This window comes from Lampetra planeri, chromosome 19 (genome assembly GCF_965212315.1).
Source record: "Lampetra planeri chromosome 19, kcLamPlan1.2.h2, whole genome shotgun sequence".
NCBI classification, from domain to species: Eukaryota; Metazoa; Chordata; class Hyperoartia; order Petromyzontiformes; family Petromyzontidae; genus Lampetra; species Lampetra planeri.
The window spans coordinates 11,870,944-11,891,423 of NC_136125.1; the positions used below are offsets into that span (position 1 = coordinate 11,870,944).

Genomic DNA, 20,480 nt, shown 5'->3' on the forward strand with positions numbered 1-20,480 from the left:
AGGAGGTAAAGTTTGAGCTTCAAAGTATTTTAGGGTAGCATATAAAGGCCATTCCTAGTCAGAACACGGCCATATTGATCCATAACTGAATACTTCAAACTTCAAAGTAAAGGTGCGTATTTATTTATTGTAAAGCTTAATTTGACAAGGCAAAGCCCCTTCTGGCCAGACCTGTGAGTGCATGTTCGGGGAGCATACCCTGATCTTGAACGCAGACTCGGCATTGTGAGGCTTGGAGAGTTTCCTCATGAGAATGTCGGAGCCAGACACGGGCCCGGAGTGAGCCGGGGGGGTCTTGTGTCCAACGTGAGCACCGCCCATCTCGAGCAGCATGGTGTGCTCGCTCACCGTGCCTACACAACAAGGGCACGTGAGCTCAATGAGTGAGCAAAACAGAGGTGTTGTGAAAAGTTTGCGGGCCTTTGTCAATACGCTGCTGGATGAAGGCATAGATTGCTGCACCATGTTGGTCACGGGGTTTTTTTTGTTCAAACCAACACTCGACTGTGGTGCTCAGTGTGTCTGCTGATGTTACATGCAAGAGTCCTCAAGGGGTATTAAAGGTGAGGCCCGTTCAGTGCAGCACAGGAACACTGTTCACATTATGCACTGCCTTGATGGATTGCGTTCACAAAGATATCATCAAAGGCCATATGAGATAAAGGCCCTTTGATCACGTAAAAATCAAATAACATTTTGGTTCACCAGCTGACGGCTAAAAAGTCATTATGATCCCAACGCGAACAAATTCTTGTACACACACGTAAGTGCAGAAGCTTACACGTTCTACAAGCCTATCTAGTAACAACGATACAATCGGCACCGAAGCCACAGTAGGGCGGGCGCGGACCTGCGTCGTAATCCATCTCAGCGCCGTCCCCGCTCGCGTCGCTGTGCAGTACGCCACGGCTCTCCGAGGGCACCAGGACGACGCCGGCGGCAGCGGCCACTGTGGCGGCGACCGCGGCGGCCGCGGCGGTCGCGGCCGTGTGGGCGGCCGCGGCGGCGTGCGCCTGAGCGGCGTTGTGCGCGTGGTGCGAGGCCGCCTGCAGCTTGGACAGGTTCTTGGAGCCCAGGCGGCCCAGCTCGACGAGCCCCGACGTGACCACGATGAAGTTCATCCACTGTCGCGTCAGGGCGATGAGGCCCTTCTTGAGCGTCACGAGCGCAGGGAGGCCACCCGCCTGTGACGGCACGCACGCGCCCACGACACAAGCACACTCGCACACGCTCACGAAGGGATCCTCAACAGGGCGTGCTGTTGCTGCTGGGAAACGCCACAGCGATCGATCCACAAGGGCATGTGGATTTAGCGCAGTGGGATGTGGAAATATAAAATGCAAATCAATGATCAGGTCAAGGTCAAAAGGTCATGTATTGTTTACTTCTTTCCCACCGTAGGTAGCCAACTGCGATAGCCACACCACACTAATGTCTCTCCTTACAGCATCCCTACCTTGGCTGTATGGCTTCGCCTTGGTAAGAATCATAACTGTAAGCTAAAATACTTTACAACCATCCTTATTAACACTACCCAGATCTGTGCATATCTGTATTTTTTACATGATTTGTCGTCGAGAATTATTTTTAATTACTTTAAAATATAGACCACAGCACTGTCGTGACATCACTACAATTAGTTTACTAAAACCGCAGTGACATCAGTAGACGGTGATCGACACAAGTCGCTTTAAATTTTCGTTTTTTCACAAAACTTCGAACTCGCACAAGATAGCATGGGGACACGCTACTTCATCAAAACACTGAAAAATAAGATGCACTTTTGTGTTTGAGTTACACCTTCCTTTAACACCATAGATATGAATTCAGGTATACCTTGTTCATAAGCAAACAGTGAGTCGAAAAAACATACAGCAGACGCACACACAATGTTCATCTGTCCAATGGGACAGATGATCCGACATTGATGCACACAAAGGCGGTCATCTGGTGTGGAGCCCGCCGCTTAACGAAACAAGCGCTCACGGTGGTGGCCTCCTGGATGCGGGTGTAGTCGGCCTGGTGCAGGTAGCGGTGCAGGATGTTGCACAGCTGGCAGGACGGGTTGTCCTGCAGGAGACGGGCCTGCTTTGACACCCGGCAGTACCTGCTCTTCAGAGGGATGTGAATGCTCTGCACCTGGTGCGGAGGAGACATGGGAGAGGGTGTGGGTTGCAGGTGGACCTCATCCAAAGTCATCAACCACGGAACACAAAGCCTCCTACCACATGACATGTGATGATGCCGCTCCCATGCTGGGAAATAATGACTGCCACCTACTGGCGGTGTTTCCTGCCTGCTGCTGTAAACCAAAAGTATAACCTAACAACGTTTCACATTAACACTGCCTTAGGGTGATGGACAAATAATACATTTTATATGGAGAAACGGTTGTGCATCTGTTTATTCACCAATAGACAATTTCCATAAATTAATCAAACGCGGACCTGCCCTCGTCGCTTCCCAGAAACAATCAAGGGAGAGTCATGGAAGACACCATCGCGTCCACGCAATATCTCAAGAACGCTTCGGTAGGAGAGAAACCATCGCGCAACGCAAGGCAGCACGACAAATGCCCGGCGGCCGTAGCCGGGGCCACACCTTGAGAGCCTCGGTCATGATGCACGCCATGACGGCACACATCCGCAGCGTCTCCTCCGTCTCCAGCTTGTCCAGCGTCGACTTGAGCTGATCCACGGGAACGAGCCACGCGCCGATCGCCGGGCTCGCCGTGCTCAGCAGATTCAGCTGCCTGTCATGCGGTGGGGGCGACGAGTGAGCGGGGGGGGGGGTGAGCCCCGTGGTATTTCTTAGAGGACTACAAATCACAAGACGGTCTCAGCTCGTCGTTCTGTGAACGCCGATGATGTGGGACGGATGTGCGTTTGGTCTATGCCGCAAAGGAACCAATGGAATTCATCAGCTAGAGGTCCAACCTGTGCCGCTAACTTCAAGATGAATCTCGTTATTTTCCTTGTTTTACCCAAATATATTTCAACTGTGCCATTAGTGTTGCCATGGGATGAAGAAATAACCACTCAAATTCTCACGATAAGGATCCTGTAAAATGACGTGACAGAACTAGCGTAACTTCAGTGGGCCACTTCATCGACACGCGGCCCGTACCTTTTACACGCTTTGTGAAGAGTGTTCAATGCATGTCAATCAAATATTTGTTCTAATTCTACGTGCAAAAACATAGCTGTATTCAATAAAACTCAACTTAAAATATGATGGTATTTTGTGAAGTCGTTGTTGACTGGACGGATAACGTTAAACTCCACATTCGGATAATCCCTTTACTCATTGGTCACTGCCCAGATTAGCATCCATAATCTCAGCAGTGCCAGCTCGTAGCTCTAACGCCGTACACACCGCCTCAGCCAGCCAAGTTCACGCACACGCACACGATGCTACTCGCTGAACATACGCATCGGCGCATCTCACGGCCGGCGTTGGTAACGGACGGCCGTGCATTCGTACCGCGAGTAGCCCTGCGCCGTCGACAGCTTGGTCGGGGCGGCGAAGCTGAACCAGATGGTTTTGATGGCGAGCTTCACGCTGCACGAGTCCTGCGGAGGAACGGTCAGCGGCAGGTCCTTCTTGAGGTCGTCCGACTCCACGCCCTCATCCTTACGAGGGGCAGAGAAAAGGCAAGCGATGGCAACGGGTTCAAACGTTCGCACCGGTTAACGAACTCCCGCCCGTGACCCTGCGGAGGCACCGCGGCCGACGCTGCTACCTGCTCGTTGCAGCTGGAGTGGCTGTCGCCCCAGGAGGGGCGGCGGCTGTCGTCGGCGCGTGGCGTGGCGTCCGAGTCATCCGTGCTGTAGCCACTGCCCGTGGGGGAGCTCGAGAGGCCCCCGGAGCGCTCCGCTCCAGTGGCCAGGCCGTACAGAGCACCCTTCTGCCTGCCTCCTGCAGCCAGGGGCGGGCGTGCGGGAATAGAGATGTATAATTGAGCGACGGGGCGAGGGGCGCGCACGCACGAACGCGGGCCTACGGTGGGGGCAAGCGATGTTTCAGCTAAGGCTGGGTCATAGGCGTGCTCGGTGAGGGACACAGCTAGGCGGTGTGTGCGTGACTGTCAATGACACGTTGATGCGTCCGGCATATCCATGTGGTTGTTAAATGTGGGACAGATATGTAAGCAGATTTCTAAGTGTCAAAGCCACTTTTCAAACAAAGTTGCAAAAGGAGATGTTTGTCTATTGCCTGGTTATAAATAGGGGATTTTATTGATTTATGAGTTTCAAGTAAGATCATGAGGAGCGAATAGTCTAAAGTGCTACATCACCCACTTTACTGCATGAATAAAGATGCGATGAGGAAGAATGCAAACGTGGTCGCCCATCTCAGAAAAGCTGAAACAAAGTCAACTCAGGTGGTGGCTGGGACACGTTGTAAGAAAAGTGAAAAAACATGGAAGCGCCAGAGCGGAGACCAAGAAACAAGCCCACAAAGGGGTGCTTCAAAGTGATGAACCGGGACAGGGAAGACTGTGGAGTGGAGATGGCCGCCCGGACCGGAACGAGTGGACAAATAGGACCAAAAAGTCAGAGCCCACACGAGTCGGAGCGAGAAGAAGACGTCGACTCGCTTCACTGAATTAGCCCCACGGCAAACGGCGGTCACAGGACAACGGTACCAGCGAAGCGCAAAGCAGACCGCTGAGCGAGACAAACCTTTGATGAGCACGTCCTCGATGCCGCACTCGAACATGATCCATCCCCAGGCGTCGGGGGCGGCTTTCTGCGAGCCGCCCTCCACCCCGGGCCCACCGGCGGATGACTCTTGTGCCACTTTGTCGCCCTCCGCCGAGAATGAGAAGGCCTCGGCCTCCTCCATGAGGAAGAGAACGCGCGACTTGTCCGAGGGGATGGCTGTGATGATGCTTCTCTCCACGTCTTGGCCTGCGGATCCGTGCAGAAGAGAGAGGGGGAGCATGACACGAGTGGCGTGATTTGCTGACACGTCCCACCTCTGTAAAATGAGCATCAGTTTTGTTACTGGTACAGGCTGAGACCCCAAAACCCAATGTTCCGTCTTACAAACACATGCAACTAATTTAAGAAAAACTGCAGGAAATATCACTTGTTCAGAACACTCCACAGATAGTAAGCAATAAGTGGCAGCTCACGGCTCCAGTTTGATCAATGCTACAAACGTCGTCCCGGGTTTTCCAGGCTCAGCGTGATGCATGGAAGGTGGAGTAACCGGACTTGAGAGGCAATGGCTTCGTACAGCTTCCTAAGAAACCCGGTCTGGCCGGGTGCCCAGCAGGGAAGCATAAACACCACCCGTCGCTTTTACGTTCCAATCATCGACGCACCTGCACGCTGCGTCCGTGCCAAGGCAAGGTCGGAGCGACGAGCCATCGGTGGGCACAAAGAGGCCATCGCCTGCTGGCGGCACCTACCCGAAGCCACGAGGCCCCTGAGCTGTCCGTGGATCCGCCGGATTCCGAGGCGGGCGGCGATCTCGATGGCGGTCTCGGCCGGCGCGTTGGAGCGCAGGGAGCCCGTGCAGCGAGGCTGCAGCTTCCCGGCGGGGCCCCCGCCGCTGTCCAGGGTGCCGCCCGCACGACCCCCCTCCTCCATGACTCGCCTGCGTCCGATCGGCGAAAATTAAAAACACAGCAATTCATACTGTGACGCAGAAGATGGAAGCGTGTGCCCAGAACTCGATGAGTTACGATTGGTCGATGGCAAAAGATTTGCGGGGAACTTGCCCTCTACTCCGGTTTCCTCACAGATGTCAAATATTCATGAACGGAAGGGGCCAAACATCCCACTAAAGACAGTATTTATTTGTGCTTTTATATATTAAATAACTTTTAAAACCCACGTCACACAGTCCAGGTCACACAACCGACGTGTTCGTCTACAAGAGTTATTCATTTTCTTGAGTTGCATCTTCCTTAAAACCCAGAACACCTCAGCAGTGCAAGCTCGGCGTTGGCAGCATCACTATCAGTTCAGCGAATGTTTTCAAGGAGAATGAACCGCGCGGCGGGCGCGAGGACGGCGAGCTCACGATCGTACGACGCACCTGTTCATGAGCAGCTGGCAGGACAGTGAGTCGATGCAGATGCACACGAGCGACATGCAGGGCGAGCTCTGCACCACCGTGCCGCCACTCACCACCGACTCCTCCAGCGACGCTTGCAGCAGGCACAAGTTGATCTGCGCGGCAGAACCATCGCGTTATCCACTAGCAGCTATGGAACGCCAAGCTGTGTATTATCACCCTAAAGATTGCCGCTGTGTACTATGACCCTAAATGCTGTCAAACTGTGCTCGTGTTACATGAAGCAGTGCATTCGAATTCCAAGTTTGTGTCGAATGTTTCCACTGTGTTTACAGAAAACACTGAAAGAATAAGAAATGTATCCTCAAAAAATATAAATCTTGCAGAACCTAGCATGTTCCAGATTGAACGACACACATTTTCATCTATGAGAAATTACTTTAAAATTTCAGTGAGACACACTGTCATAGTACGTAAATGATGTCACCGCATTAATTTAAATGTATGGACATGACATCGCAATGATGTGTCTAGAGTGCCATATTTGAGACGTTTATCACACCAAGAAAGCTTCACACTCATATTGGACAGTCCAGGAGGCACGGCCTGGGGACGTTTCACCAGGAGATATTTGCCAATCATGTGAGGTATCGTTTAGTCTGCGGTGAACCACTAACTCCAGCCTCTGATAACCTCGATTACCGGAATCCCCTGCCGACACGATTAGGGAAACTCCACCTGGGGGTGGTAACAATCACTTGGTGTATGGAGTAAATTTGGAAACTGTATAGTTAGGCGGAGTTATCTGGAGAGCTGTACACATGTATGTATATTGAACTTCTTTAACACCGTACGAAGCCAACCATTCTAATCGGAGGTGCAGGGTAAGGTCAACAAACTAAACACAAAATGCAGTTCTAAATAAATATGTTTTCAGCTTAGATTTTTAAGTTCATAGCTCCAGCAGCTTCCTAATATTAAAAAGAACAGCGCTCCAGACGGCCGCAGAAGCGTATCTGAAAGCACGCGATGCAGTGACCGTCTTTGTTCGATGGTTAGCCAAAAGCTGCTGCTGCGAGGATGACCGGAGTTCGCGTGATGATGGTTCACGCTCCTTGACGAGATCAGCAAAGTATTGTGGTTCATTTGTGGCAAGCACTTTGTGTGTAACGAGTGATGTAATGAGCGGTGGAGAGATGCGATGGGGCTGAAGAGCAGCACACCTTGGGAATAGAGACGGTGGCCTGCAGGCTCTTGATCGTGCCGCCATCCCGTACCGCGCCGTCACCCAACAGGGGGGCGGAGGCGGCCGTTGACAGGGTCTTGCCCTCCGTCTTCGCGCTGCGGCCATCCGACTTGGCAGAAACCTGCGCAAGGCAGAGGCTCATAATGCCAGGCCAAGCCCCCGTGTCACAATACCAATTCAAAGCAACGATACAATTCCAGGGGAAACCTGGGTGAAATAATGACATCATGCGTTGGGAGGAGGTGGACAAACCCACACAGTGCACCGTGCGATAATGTACAGCTTGAAAGTTTACAAAGTGACGGTGTATAGCGCAACTCGCGTTACAGTTATGCCGTGCATGTAATTTGTGCACCGCCGCAAGCATCACAGCAGGAATTGTGGGCCTGCATTGCCAGCCCTCGAGTCAAACGCCATTTTCTTGGTTCTTTCGGTAAAGTCACGTAGAATGGAAATAATAAAATAATAATAAAAACTTTATGTTTTATTTTTATTATTTTATTCTTTCCATTCTACGTGACTTTACCGAAAGACTTTACCGAAAGAACCAAGAAGGTGAATCCCTGCAGTCACGAAAGCTTTAAATCGAAATTCAAACGCCATTGTTCGTGAGAGCAGTGCGGGGCGCGAGCAGCGCGGGGCGCACCGTGTCGGCAGCGAGGGCCTTGCTCTGCTGCAGCACGTCGGACAGCGAGCTCTGGTGCAGCTTCTCCACAACGGTAGATGCGTGCAGCGTGCCCACGTGGTACACCAGCGCCTGCACATACCTGCATGCGTAGCAGCGACGAGAGCGGCGAGATGGAACACAAATCAACATGCAAGGCATCTTTCCGCTTGTGATGGTCAAGAACGTGTTCGACGTGAGGGACAGGCAACTAAAGAAAAGGTGGTGAGCCGTTGCCTTACCGAGGGCTTAAAACAACTTAGAAAATATCTTTATTGGGCCGCATAACTTGACACTAAACTTTAAACATGAACTGTATGAATTGACTTGGTATAAATACTCAGAACTAATTGATAAGTCTCAGACTAAATATAAAAAACAGCTGCATGGCAGGATGGGTAGGAAAGTGCTGCTCTCGACTGTGAGGCAGAGGTCACCTTAAGGGATCTCAGAGTTAACCCGCCAAGCGGAATTCTCACCTGTCCAGGGCCTCGGCCAGCAGTGGCGTACACACCACATCCAGGGCTCCCTTCACCTCCACCACGGCCATCGTCTTGGCCGGGCCTATGCTGGGCCCAGGGTCGGCCTCCTCAGAAGTGACCTCGTCAGTGGCCGAGTGGCCCGACCGCCGGTCGTTCAGGGACATGTAGCACACGCTGCCACATTGCGCATGGTTAGCACGTTGTTCACACGTAGTTAGCGCGTGGTTAGCGTGTGGTTAGCGTGTGGTTAGCACGTGGTTAGCACGTGGTTCGCACGTGGTTAGCGCGTGGTTATCATGTGGTTCGCATGTGGTTATAATGTGGTTAGCGTGCGGTTAGCGCATGGTTAGCACATAGCACATGGTTAGCACGTGGCATGGACAGTTGTCAACTTGGCCACTTTCATTAACATGTCAACGCACGTTCAGCATGAGCATGGCTGTGCGCACAGTTTTCTCCTCTGCCGAGTGCCTGCACTTTCGCCACACGTTCAATCATAATTTATAAGAACAATTTTAGTCAAACACTAGTTCTATTTGATAAACTGCAGGTCCTGCCGAATGGTGTGTCCACATTATGAAAAATCTTATTGCACTTTGATCAGGCAATCTTGAATATTAACTTTCTGGAATGTATTATTGATCTGACAACACCCACTAACCAAGCTCACCTATGAAGATGACATCGACACTGCCTCGTGAGAACTCAATATTTCTAGAAGTCAGTCAGCCAAAACAGAGGCGCCTGCATTTCCTTTTCGTGAATGTGTGTGACGATTATCAACAAAATAAAAAAGAACTGAGTCAATTGATACAGACACAAGTTTGCGTATATTTGTGGGCATAAGCACTGCTTTACATTGAATAGTTTTCTGTGAATAATGCTGCACGATAATTGCAAACTGTGTTCACTGAGAACAAAGAGGGAGAGAGTGAAGCTTCGCTATGCATGCACATTATATTTCAACTTTCATTTAGAACAAAAATGAATATTTATTACATGAATAATGTAGAATATGCATGTAATATTCATGGATGTGTTAATGACTATCAGCCTGTTTAGCCTCTCACTTGCTGGAGGTGGTTGCCTCTTGAGAGGCGCGGTCTTTCATGGCGCTGGCGCTCAGTCCTTGCTTGATGACCTGTACAGAAATAATAAAAAAAAAGCATCAACTACAAAACAATTCTACTTTCACGTTTAACAACTTCACAAAGACGAACACAATTTTTGTCATAATGATGAATCTCCCTTGGCTTGAAATTGACCTTGGGCTGAAAAATAATATGCCGGGATCATCTCAACGGTCACTTACTGTACTGCCATACAGAGGCTCATTAGTGGGGCAAATTTTAAAGCAAAACGTTATCCTACTGAAACTTTTATTACACACACATAAACACGGATTAACATAACAAAAATTGCTTCGTTGGTTTCAAGGTCAATTTAGATGCATTTCATCGAATTATAATTATAATGCTGTCCGGGATGTTGACCTGTTCTTTAAAAAGTACTTTCGAAAGTGGTTTGAACATGAAGTTCCCACAGAATGGCAGATAATAATCCTACTTCCATACTCTTTGGTTCTTTCGGAAAAGTCACGTAGGTAGAAAATAAAATAAATCACGACGTTTCTGGCGCAACACAAGCGTCCGTCAACACAATAGTCCGTCATCAGGACGGACGCTTGTGTTGCGCCAGAAACGTCGTGATTTATTTTATTTTCTACCTACGTGACTTTACCGAAAGAACCAAAGAGTATGGATTCCTGCAGTCACGAAAGCTTCAAATCAAAATCCTACTTCTGTACGGTCTCCAACAGTCACCACCTTATTTGGCCTGCTGCGGGTTAGTGTCTGTTGTATTTATCATGTAGGCATGGAAAGATTCACCCCTCTACCCCTGAGATTGTATGCATTGTCCATATTTGGGGTCAGGTTTTTGCTGTCCAGTTTGTATCGTTTCTCATGCATTATGTCTTGTTAATTCCCTTAACCTAAAAGTAACATTTGCATACAATATTCATGAAATGTAAGTAACCATGTGAGGCAGCTATTGTAAAAATAACATAACAGTATATAAACATAACAACGATATAAATGTAATTAATCGTTACTCTTTTTAATAGCAAAGTCCTCATCCTAGTTTGATCCACCAAACCCGTTCTCCGCGTGGCCTGACTGAAGCGCCGCTGAATCAAACCACTGCTCACGTTCTCGTGGACGTGCTGCGTCGCTCTCGGTGTTCTGTTTGTACCGTGTTTCGTTCCGGCATACAAGCGAAACATCCGGCCTCAAGACGACCAACACCCCCGTACAACCCAAAAACAACAGTTAAATCAAACTGCTCCCCAGATTCACTCCTCCCCTTCCTCCCTCCCCCTGTCCCGTTATGTCCCCCAGTAAGTTAGTGATGTTCCTCCTTAGACCGCCCCGTATAAACCTCCATGTCCCGGCACGTGGTCCCCACCTGGGTGGGGCAGTGAGCCCAATTATCCCCCTTCGTTGGGCACCTGTCGCGCCAAAATCGGGTTGTGGAGTTTCTGTCCCCCCTCCGTTCTGCGATCAGCGCTTTGTACCGGGCCAGCGTTAAATTTTAATAAAAACAATTAAAAATTGTAACTGCTCAACGCAAGGAGGGGACGCACGCGGAACACGGGCAGGGCCGGGTAGTCCGACAGCGGCTCGGCATCGTCGACCGCGGGCGGCGTGTCAAGGTCGAGGGGCCGGTGCAGCGACGACTTGGAGGCCCTCTTCTGTGGCGCGTGGCGCACGGCCCAGTCGGCGGCCTGCAGAGCGGTGAGCGCGCCGGCGTAGCACAGCATGAGCTCCGGCTGCCGCGAGATGGACTGCCCCGCCGCCCCCGCGTCCGCCGGGGCGCCGCGGTCGCCAGCGGCTTCCGGCTCCGCCGCCTCGGGCGTCTCGGTGGAGTCTCGCGTTGCCGAGCCGCACGCCGAGGCCGAGGAGGCCGACGCCGACGCCCGGTGGTGCTCCTCGAATCCCTCGGGCCCGCCCAGCACAGAGAGGAACGCCGCCTGCGGTGTGACCACATCGCCCGAAATGCATACCACCCTTAGATCGCGTCACGCCGGGGATGCTCAGCAAGTTTGCGAGTGGGTTTGAACAGTGCTTGGATGGGCGACCACCACTGCGCAATAAATCTCTATAGGTTACAGGGCTAAAGGTTTTTTTCTACCATACCTCTATGCTGCAAACAAACCCGATAACTGACATGGCACGGAAAGGTTTACATCCAGCAGTGGATTGGCTGTACATAAATTAAGGGTTTGACCAAGGGGAAGACACAAAGCCAGCTGGTGTGATATTTGACAGCGGACTGTAGAAGCTGGAGGACTTTGCAACAATGGTGGGATATAACAAAGGGAGGAAGCGATGGACAGGTGCGCGCTGACAGCCCCGTGTGTTCCCCCAGGTGTGTCGCGGCCCGCAAGAGCGGCACTCACCTGAGACGCCTGCGCGACGGACGGCAGCACGCGCTGCTCGGGCTGCGGCTGCGACAGCACCGGCCAGACGGACGCCGTGGGCAGCTCCTCCATGCCCTCGCAGCTCTGGTACACGGTGCTGCGGCTCGTGGCCTGCAGCGACCACGCGCACGCCTGCTGCTGCTGCTGCTGTTGCTGCTGCGGCTGATGGAAGCTGACGTAGCTGTAGCCGGACCCAAGCTGCAGCTGCTGGTGCTGGTGTTGATGCTGCGCGGCGACACGCCGGGTCCGGCGCGGCACAGTGAAGGAGGCGGGCGCCTCGTCGCTGCTCGCCGCGTCCATGTCCTCCGTGGCCGAGTAGTAGGCCTCGCTCTCCGCCACGGAGATGTTCGACTCAAGCGAGTGGTAGTGCCGGAAGGAGCCGTTGGAACCGACGGAAGTCGGGAAGGAACCCACGCTGTGCCGCAGCGGTGGCGAATCGGGCGGCGGTGGAGGCGGCAGAGATGGAGGCGGTGGCGGAGGCGGCGGCGGCGGAGGAGGCAGCGGCGGCGGCGATGGCGGCACAGCGAACGGATAAGCCGGCTGGAAGGACGAAGTTTCGCTAGCCGGGCAGAAGAGGGCGGGCGGCCCCGTCGGGGAGTGCCGGTCAGGAGGCCCCGAGAGGCTGCGCGAGCTGCCGGTGTGCGCCGAGCCGATGGACGCCTGGCGGAGGAGCGGAGCGCGGAGGGGCGATCGCAGCTGGCCGCCCTCCTGCGTCGTGGCCAACGTTGTCGATCCATCGGGAACGCTGTGCAGGTTTCGCAAGGCACAGGGAAGAGCGTTGCAAGTTGTTCCACAATCAAATGTAAGGATTATTTACGTGGAGCGGTGTTGTAAAGCTGGATTAATGTACCACGCTTGAGCAGGAAGCCACTGTTCTTTCCCGTTCAAATAGAACATGGTGGGGGGGAGTGATAGTGCATTGTCTTTGTGCTGTACGCCTTTTGGCGTCCTCTGGTCGAACAACGTTTGAGACAAGGCTCAAAAGAAAGCTGTCTCTGGTGTGGACCAATCAGTTTCAAAGACAATGCATATATTATGTTTTTTGTTTGCAGACATGATTCCTTGTAAAAGGTTTCAGTTTGGTGTTTTAACATCTTAACACCTGTTTTGTTGCCAGAAAAAATGGGAAAAATCTATCATCATGTATAGTAGATTTCATTATGTAATGTAATGTTTTATATTCATTCCAATTTCTCTGTTCTGGAGATAGGAAATGTGATCTAGTAGCTCCTACATCTATGACCCTAATCGGGAGAACACTGCTTGTTAAACCAGTATCATTCAGCTGGTCGATGCTATGGGCAATATCGATATTTGTATTTACAGACAGGCAATATCGACCAATGAACACATCAGGCTCAAGAATTGTAGTTGTCGCAATGCTCGCGACCGACAATGCACAATCGTCGTCGGCCTGTTGCTAAATCCCTCCTCCAAGCACGGCGAGACCGCAGGCGTACCAGACATCGGCATCGGCGCAGGATCCCGGCGGCAGGGGCGGAGGTGAGAAGGAGGGCGCCCCAAGCTCCACGGGGCTCGAGTCCCTGACGGCCCTGTCGCGCGCCAGCAGCGGCAGCTCCGAGCCCGACGAGTAGCTGACCTCGCCCTCCAAGGACGACGAGGACGACGGCGTGTGCGAGTGGCTGCGTGGCGGCACCTGCAGGGAGTGGCCGGCGCTGGCCATCTCGGAGCGGCCGCCCGACTTGACGGTGACAGCGGCGCCTGACGAAACGAGACCGCGCGCGTTCGTATCCGTTACCTCGATTCACACAAATGGATTTATTGTTCTTAGTAGATGCATTGACAGTGGTAGTATGGGAGGTGCCAACTAAAAATGGTTTAGCGTCAACCACTGCTAAACTCAAAGATGGCATGCATACATGTATGTATGTTGAACTTCTTTCGCACCGTACGTGGCCAACCGTGATAATCGGCGGTGCAGGGGAAGGACAGGCAAATGCATGGCAAGGCACACACACATACACACGTACAAAGATAAAGATCCCCTATATAGCCTAACAGATTGGCGGAGGAAGTGCTGTTAGTGAGTACCAATGCAGGCTGCTACGGCACACGAGGGGGTGGATGGCCAGCACCAAGCCCAGCCGTCTTTGTCTCCCGAGTGGTGATATTTACACATCGCACTAGGTACTCATTTGAAGCCGAGTCAATATACATGCATACGTACAAACACAGATACATGGGGCACACGCAGTCAGACATGGCATGCACATACAACACGCAATATACTCGCATGCACACACACAGCACACACTCAGCGCATGGCAAACTCACACGCAGCAAACACAAGCATAATACACTGGAGCACACACCACACACACGTCACACATATAACCACACGCACTTGCAAACCCCGGTCTCATGATACACGCCACCGTTGGCTAGCACCACTTACATTTGTCTTACAAGGCAATGTGATAGCAAAGTGCAATGCTGTGGCCTGTGGGGGCAGGAAGGCTACTTGAGCCCCTTACTACTCACCAGCATGGAGGAGAAGCTCCCCCGGGCGTAGCAGCGACTGCCCGTAGCTGAGCTGAGCCTCTGTCTCGGGGCTGGAGGCGTCCGAGGAGCTGGAGGGAGACCCCTCTTCCGCCTGCATCTGCTCCCAGCCCGGGGCCGTCCCCGCGAAGAACCAGCAGCCGCCCAGACACCCGCAGCGGCCGTGCAGGTGCCCTGCCGCCACCCCCACGCCACCATCAGGCCACAGGAACCACAGCCTGTCGGAGATCGAAACGACATTTGCCTTAAAACGCGAGTGAGGTCGCACAGGGTGCCGTGGCGCCATAGCACACAGGATTAAACTGCGCAGCAATCACAGTAAAACCTCCTGTAAAGGCAGTCAAACTTTTGAAAGGTCACTTTAAAAGATTTTGAGCAAGCTAAAATTGGACTCATTTAAAATCCCTTTTTTTACTCTATCGCTTAAATTGGATGTCATAATTTACCTTTTCAACAAATTAAACGTTTAATCTCGGATCGGGGTCACAATTCTATTTCTTAATTTTTTTCGCAGAATGTATAGCTTTACGAGTCTGTAGAATGTATCAATTAAACTCACGTAGAAATCTCAAATCATAATTTCTAACACATTTTGATGTGCAATAACAATGAACGTGAAGTGGAAGGTCTTGTGAATTTAACCTTTTTGACTACCAGTTGCAGACTAACGGCGAGTACAATAACGGGATGAGGGTGCGGGTAAATGCGTCGCTGCGCTTCTGCGCAAGTGGCCACAAGAGCCGCTTGTGGCCGTGTGCTGCCAACGTTGCGCGCCTTGCATGTACGTTGAAGATCTTCCGCACCATAAGTAGCCAACCGTGCTAATCGGAGGTGCGGGGGAAGGACAACAAACTAAACACAAAAAGCAGTTCTAAAGAAATGACTTTTCAATCTAGATTTAAAATCGCATATCTCCAGTGGCTTCCTAATATCGGAAGCAAGCGCGTTCCAGACGGCCGCAGAAGCGCATCCCAAAGCGCAGCGATGCGGTGACCACTTGCGGCGGACGGCTCGTTACCGCTTGGTGTGACCGTCGTGCAGCTCCAGGAAGCGCCGCTGCTCCACGTGCTGCAGCGGCAGCTCGGTGGCGAGCGCCACGTCGGCGCTCACCACCGAGAAGGAAGCGGAGGCCGCCTCGAGCCAGCACTGCCGGCGCGGCGGCACCGGCGCCTGCGCCGCCGCCGAAGCGCCGGCGGAATTCGAGGCGGCGGTGGGTTGCGGCGGCGAGGCCCAGGAGGGCTCGGCGGTGGTGGCGCACGGCTGCTCGAAGTACTGCGTGAGGGTGACGTCGCGCACCAAGGCCGAGACGCCCTCGCTCACGCTGTGGTTGTGCAGGTTGCACGTGGCGATCCGCACGGAGCCCACCTGGCGCAGCGCGCAGCCGCACGCGGGCGCGAGAAGAGACGAGGCGCGTTAGGACACTTTCGTCGTCGTCATCAACCACATCGATGGTCATTAATGTGAACCATGAGTGCGGGTGGAGATGAGTCAGCGGATAGGCCAATAAGATATGTAAGAGTTCAATGCCACCACCTACCCCCCCACCCACAATTAGACAAATTGTCACAATTGTGGACCACAGATTAATTTCAAAATATAATATTTCTATTGCCCTCATAGTGTATTCACAATCTTGAAAGGCTGCAAAGTTTAAAAACAACCGGCAGGCTTTTCATGAACAATTCCATCGAATATACACGAGTCATATCATCAATTTATATACACAACTCATGTATCTTTAGCAACAAAAATATATTTTAATCAACGAACCATTCAAATGTACCTATGGTAGTTATGTATAGGCATGAGAGAATAAACGACTTGTGGTGCAGAGAGCTGAGGTGAAAAGGAAAAGTTGCTACCTTAAAGTTAGCAGCACATCCATACTCAACCAGAAACAGATCGAGCCCATCTATGCTCAGCCGAGTCATCTTGTACTTGAGGTCATCCGGCAGTGGGCAGACAGCCGAGGTGGCTGAATTCTGCGGATATTTAAGAACATGAACCAAGTCTTCACGTGCATGCCCCGGCGAGTACAAGACCTCATGCGATGCTGAAATTCGATACAAGTTACTTGAAGGTGTATTAGTTCACGTGAAGTTGCAATGCGCAAATATGAGAAAAATACTAAACGTTAATACTTTACATGCGGTACACACACGTGGTGCTGAACACATATTCCGCGTGGCCGCCTGTGTTATTTTGTGAAAGTCAGTGTTAATTTTAAGACCTACTTGATCCACGGTAGGATAATAATGAAATTACAACTACAAGGATGACAGCAAACACCTTTGAGATTCAACTTTGAGCAGCAGCTTGGTCTGTTCAACTTGATGTTTCCAATGCATCCTAAAGTGACTTATTAAAAGCTATATATTCATTTCATCAGGAAATAGTACGAAATTATGCAAAGTATTTTTATGCCTCATCCCCTGAGGGCTCCTTTGGCGATAACTTGTATGTTTTGAAACAGACCCAATTACGATTTTCTAAACCTTCAAAGTATTTTAACCAAATAAAATATGAAGAACCTCTTTGATAACTGGCAAATATGAGTACTTCTAGCCTGGGCTTTATATAATTATATTTTTTTAAAGCCTTTAATTAAACGTTTCAACGATGTACACAATTTAAATAACATAACCCATTTTAATTTAACTTCAGCACGCCAGTCAACACCCAAGGGAAGAATCAGAGGAAATAAAACATCATGGGATACCGCTGCTGCACCACACATTGTTTAGGGAAAGCATTTTTAAGAGGTCATGTGTTCAGTAGGGGGGGTGGAATGAGTCCCCTCTCGGTACATAACGTACCATCATCTCTCTCCACTGCAGGATGAAGGCCTCCCCAGGCAGTCACCATCTTCCCATGATTTAACATCTTAACTCCTGCACGACCTGTTCTCAATGCATGCAGCCCAAGTATTGACATTAATCTATGAATCACTGTCATTCCACACATCGTGTTCAGCCACGACTGGAGCCGACATAAGATTTTCCAATTTATCTGTAGCCTTATCTGGCATGTAAGGGAGAGAGAACCTATATCCAGGTGCAGGGATATGTTTAGAGCAGACTTTGGAGAACAGTTTAAACAGTGGATGACTTTGCTACAGCCGCGGTAGCTTAAACAGTGGCTGTTATGACCCCTTGACCTTCACCGAATCTGACGAGCACAATGTCACTACACGCGCTGTACCCTCACCATTGCGTCGCAGTGCCGCTGGTCCATGCCATGCTGACATGGCATGACCGGGTTCGGCTTCTCCAGCTCAAACTCCTCACACTGCACGTGGAACGCAAACGTCTTGACCCATGCCAGCAGCGTGCTCAGCTAGAAAGAGAAACAAAAGGAGGCAGCATTTGGGACATTCATTAGCAAAACATTTGAATTCCTCCCCCCCCCCTCCGAAAAAATGAAAGGAGCCCTCGTAATAATATGCCGACACATTTAGATTCTTAATGAAGAGCTGCCTGGTTCTCCCAGTTCCCAGTTAAAACGGTGAACCGTTGTGTAAGTAGACGACCCGGCTACTCGCCCACGCAACCCACATACATGGAAGTGCATAAGGATGAAGAGGGGACACCTGTGGGGCGGTGAGTCGAGCGGCCAGCTTCCCGAGCGTCAGGTCGATGAGCCACGCGTACTCCAAGGTGTCGCTGCCCGGCAGCAGGCCCTTGCCCGAGAACATCGCGTGGGCCCTCATCTGCAGACCCGACAGGCTCAGGTGTCCCTTGCCCAGGTGACTGCCGGCAGACGGCCTCTGTTGGGGCACGAGATCAATATTCATTAACACTCTCCATTAGAACGCAAAGATCCCCCGTATAGCCTTAACAGACTGTTGGGGCAAATGCTGTTAGCAAGCAGCACCTATGAAGGCTGGCACAGCGCACGAGGGGGTGGGTGGCCAGCACCACACTTTGTATCCCTAGTGGCGATGTTTATACACCGCACTAGGTACTCATTTGAGGCCAAGTCGACCTAGGGGAGACCCAGGACCGGTTCAAATAATCGTCACTGGTGTTGGTTGTGAGCAGGAATCAAACTCAGGTTCCTGGGTTCGTAACGAAGAGTGCTAACTGCTACACTACCGCTCCCCACCATTACACACACAAATTCACATCTGCCTCTAACCATTCCAACTCAATTATCTTACATTCCGGTACCTGTAATTTACCAGTTTAGATCCAATGGAGACCGTGAGTATATTTCAAAATCGAGACATTACATCGTGCAACGGGACAACCTAAAATTCCAAAAATAAAATGAGAATGCAGGAGAAGAAGAAGAAGTATGGGGATAATTGTGGCAGAGAATGGGCCGTGGAAGTTAAACGGCCCTACTATCTACAGAGCTAATTTTTATACCCTCATTTATCAGAGCTCTAACGTTCTTTTGCCAAACGTCCAACACAATATTTTAAGAACGGAGAACACATTTTCGTTTCATACTCTGCTAATTCAACTGTTGAGAAAACGTTCTTTTTTTGTTGCCAGACGTTATCTAAAATATGTATCTTCATAGAACGATTGCCACCCAACTAGCAGCGGAAAGGAAATAACTGGTGCAGCTGATGATGATCACATCGATACAATCACTCATGATGTTCGCATGTTGCTCTAATATCACTACACGTGGCTCAGGAGCAATTGGTTCATTCGTTCTCATGACACCAGGTGGCGTTCAGTTGCCTACCAGAAACGGGTGCCGTGTGGGGCGAGACGGGGGGGGGGGGGGCGTGTGGTCACCTGGTACGAGTCACTCAGGTAGATGGTGATGGGGGACATCACGAGCTGCAGGACTGTCTCCCTGTAGCCCTTCTTCATCTCGAAGCAGAGCTGCTCCAGGAATCCGTACGGACACTCGGAGCTCTCCGCGCTGCAGTGCTGCACGGCGAGACACAGCGTCAGGCCCTTAACCCAGCTGGCAGCTGAGACCCCCATCCATGCCCGAATCACATCTCCACTTGACGACTGCGTGTCTCCCCTGTACGGCCCTCCCCAAACCCCTCAACGTGAAACTCGAGATGATTCAATATGCTGCCGCCGCCACCCTTTTCGCCTCGACCTCGTGAAAGAGAACGCATTGATCATCCAAGACTCCAATCCCTCCAATGCCTCCCAATCTAATCCCAGATCAACTTCAAGATAGCACTCGTCTTCAAGATCCCTTCTGCACTTGCCCCTGCATACTTCTCCCCTCTCATGTCACTCCAATCCCCTACAGGCAATATCTGCATTAGAAGGTTTCGGCCAAATCCTTCTGCGTGTGGGAGGAAAATTTGAGTACCAGGACAGGACCCACAAAACCATAAGTTAAAGAAAACACTCCCATGTGCATTCGAACTGTACCACGTGTTGTTGAACACCATGTCCGACGTTTAGCCCCATGAGCTGAGAACCTGTTCGGAGGAGGCATGTCCATGATGATGGTGGGGCTCCGAGAGAAGTGACGGCGTTGCAGAGGCGAGGCGCTCACCGTTGGCATCTTGCCGTGAACCTGGTGCAGGTTGCACAGCACCGTGATGTCCCAGGGGCGCAGCGAGAGCGGGTGCAGCCCCTCGCCACGCTCCCGCCGGCCCTCCTCCTCCACCCGCACCGACATCCACTCCGAAGCGCCCGAGGGCGACGCCGACATGCCCGGGCTGGGCGGCGACGACTCGAAGTCCGTGTACTTGTCGTACACGCCAAAGTAGTTCTCCTGTGACGCACGCAGCACCCCCACCGCACGCCCCGGACCCCCCAGAGTTGTGAATTGGTGGCGTCACGACTGGAATGCCAGTGTAGAAGGAGACACCGCAAAGCACCTGCCGGTTGTGGTTCACTCACCTGTGCAGGTATGAGTGCCTTGTGTGGAGCGTAACCCGGCAATTTTTTATCGTATTATTCCTGTTAGATAAATCTGTAAACAAGTATTATTGTTGCATAGTGTATGTATGTTTAACTTCTTTCGCACCGTATGAAGCCAACTGTGCTAATCGGAGGTGTAGAGGAAGGACAACAAAAGTAATATAAATGGTATAATTTTGAATATTAATACTACTAAACGTGTATG

The 20,480-nt window shown here is 51.4% G+C and overlaps 1 protein-coding gene across 1 annotated transcript in view; it reads right to left on the reverse strand.

Moving 5' to 3' along the window:
• The window catches only part of BLTP1 (bridge-like lipid transfer protein family member 1), a 128,374-nt gene that overhangs the window by 63,146 nt on the left and 44,748 nt on the right, over positions 1-20,480 (reverse strand). Inside the window, exons 20-42 of the mRNA XM_078603032.1 lie at positions 19,905-20,126; positions 19,175-19,312; positions 18,013-18,189; positions 17,631-17,759; positions 16,286-16,405; positions 15,442-15,788; positions 14,406-14,641; positions 13,364-13,625; positions 11,883-12,648; positions 11,067-11,453; positions 9,493-9,563; positions 8,420-8,596; positions 7,923-8,043; positions 7,254-7,397; positions 6,052-6,185; positions 5,420-5,607; positions 4,686-4,913; positions 3,743-3,918; positions 3,484-3,632; positions 2,602-2,752; positions 1,987-2,139; positions 851-1,184; positions 199-353 (exon numbers count right to left, since the gene is read on the reverse strand). Of these exons, the coding sequence (XP_078459158.1) occupies positions 199-353; positions 851-1,184; positions 1,987-2,139; positions 2,602-2,752; positions 3,484-3,632; positions 3,743-3,918; positions 4,686-4,913; positions 5,420-5,607; positions 6,052-6,185; positions 7,254-7,397; positions 7,923-8,043; positions 8,420-8,596; positions 9,493-9,563; positions 11,067-11,453; positions 11,883-12,648; positions 13,364-13,625; positions 14,406-14,641; positions 15,442-15,788; positions 16,286-16,405; positions 17,631-17,759; positions 18,013-18,189; positions 19,175-19,312; positions 19,905-20,126 (4,965 nt within the window). The remainder of the gene's footprint in view (positions 1-198; positions 354-850; positions 1,185-1,986; positions 2,140-2,601; positions 2,753-3,483; positions 3,633-3,742; positions 3,919-4,685; positions 4,914-5,419; positions 5,608-6,051; positions 6,186-7,253; positions 7,398-7,922; positions 8,044-8,419; positions 8,597-9,492; positions 9,564-11,066; positions 11,454-11,882; positions 12,649-13,363; positions 13,626-14,405; positions 14,642-15,441; positions 15,789-16,285; positions 16,406-17,630; positions 17,760-18,012; positions 18,190-19,174; positions 19,313-19,904; positions 20,127-20,480) is intronic.